This window comes from Mastomys coucha, unplaced genomic scaffold (assembly GCF_008632895.1).
Source record: "Mastomys coucha isolate ucsf_1 unplaced genomic scaffold, UCSF_Mcou_1 pScaffold21, whole genome shotgun sequence".
NCBI classification, from domain to species: Eukaryota; Metazoa; Chordata; class Mammalia; order Rodentia; family Muridae; genus Mastomys; species Mastomys coucha.
The window spans coordinates 1,533,635-1,535,037 of NW_022196904.1; the positions used below are offsets into that span (position 1 = coordinate 1,533,635).

The 1,403-nt window shown below is 38.4% G+C and overlaps 1 protein-coding gene across 1 annotated transcript in view; it reads right to left on the reverse strand.

The window, feature by feature from the left end:
• Positions 1 to 1,403, reverse strand: part of Gp6 (glycoprotein VI platelet) — a 24,804-nt gene that overhangs the window by 2,991 nt on the left and 20,410 nt on the right. Inside the window, 1 exon segment of the mRNA XM_031385096.1 lies at positions 906 to 956. Coding sequence (XP_031240956.1) covers positions 906 to 956 — 51 coding nt within the window.

Here is a 1,403-nt window from a genome sequence, read left to right on the forward strand (position 1 = left end):
TTTTCAGAGGGGAAACTGGGAAAGGAGATATCATATGACATGTAAATAAAGAAAATATGTAATAAAATTTTTTAAAAAAAAGAAAGGAGGATGAGCAAGCTATGAAGAGCATGCCAGTGACAGCACTCCTCCATTGCCCCTACATCAACTCCTGCCCTGTTTGAGTTCCGGCCCCCATTTCCTTCTATGATAAACAAACAGTACTGTGGAAGTGTCAGCAAAATAACCCCTCATCCTAGCAGTGAAAACCTTAGGTAAGACACCAAACATCAAACTAACATTCAAGAAATCAAACAGCATTCATCATTGATCATTCAAGAAATGAAGCAGTATGCAAGCACTTTTCTCAGTGTGCAGCACTGCCATTAAACAACATCACACCTTTAAAAAATTTAAATAAATAAGAATTATTTAAAATCACTTTTTGGCTATGTATATAAACAAATGGGGCCAGGAGTGCTAGTGCCCATTTTTAATCCCAGCAATTGAAAGCAGAGTCTAGTAAATACTTCTGATTCTAGGGCCCCCTGGTCTACATAACAAGTTGAAGTCAGCCAGAGTTACACAGTGGAAACCTGCCATAAAAAATTAATAATATAAATAGGGACCAGAAAGATAACTCAGTTGGTAAAGTGCTTGACTAGCATGCATCGAGCCCTAAGTTTGATCCCCTGCACAACATAAGCTGAATATGGTGCCAAATGACTGTAATTCCAGTATACGTGAGGTGCAAACAGAAGAACAGTTCAAGGTCATCCTCTGCTATATAATGGATTTGAGGCCAGCCAAGACTACATGAAATTATGACTCAATGAAAAATGACTATAGATAGACTTTGCTGGTAGGAAAGAAAAACCCATGCTTGTGCCCCTTTTGAATTGAGCTTTAAATGACTACTTACTCACCAATTGTAGATATTTTGTTTGTAAGTAAGGTGGAACGTCTCCTAGAGGATTCTAAGAGTTTCAAACAAGAATGTTATAAGGAAATAGACTAATGACATTCATTCCAAGTGCACCCCACTCTCAGGACCCCTTCTCAGACACCTGCATTCTCTAAAGCCTCCATCTGGCACATATTGTCAAACTACTGTGGTTAATAAATTCAAAAGGCCCTACACTTAGTGCTCAGGGGACTCAAAGAATTGAACCATTTTTCAACTGATAGACATTTAAGTTGTTTCCACTTTAGGGCTGGTATAAATGAAGGTATTATAAAGTTCCACATATGAGAAACTATATGAACAAAAGTGTAGGAGTTTGAATGGGAATGCCCCACATAGGCTCAAATATATGAATGTCTGTTCCCCAATTGGTAAAAGTGTTTGGGAAGGATTAGAAGGTGTGGTCTTGTTTAAGAAACTCTCTCTCCCTCTCTCTCTCTCTCTCTCTCTCTCTCTCTCT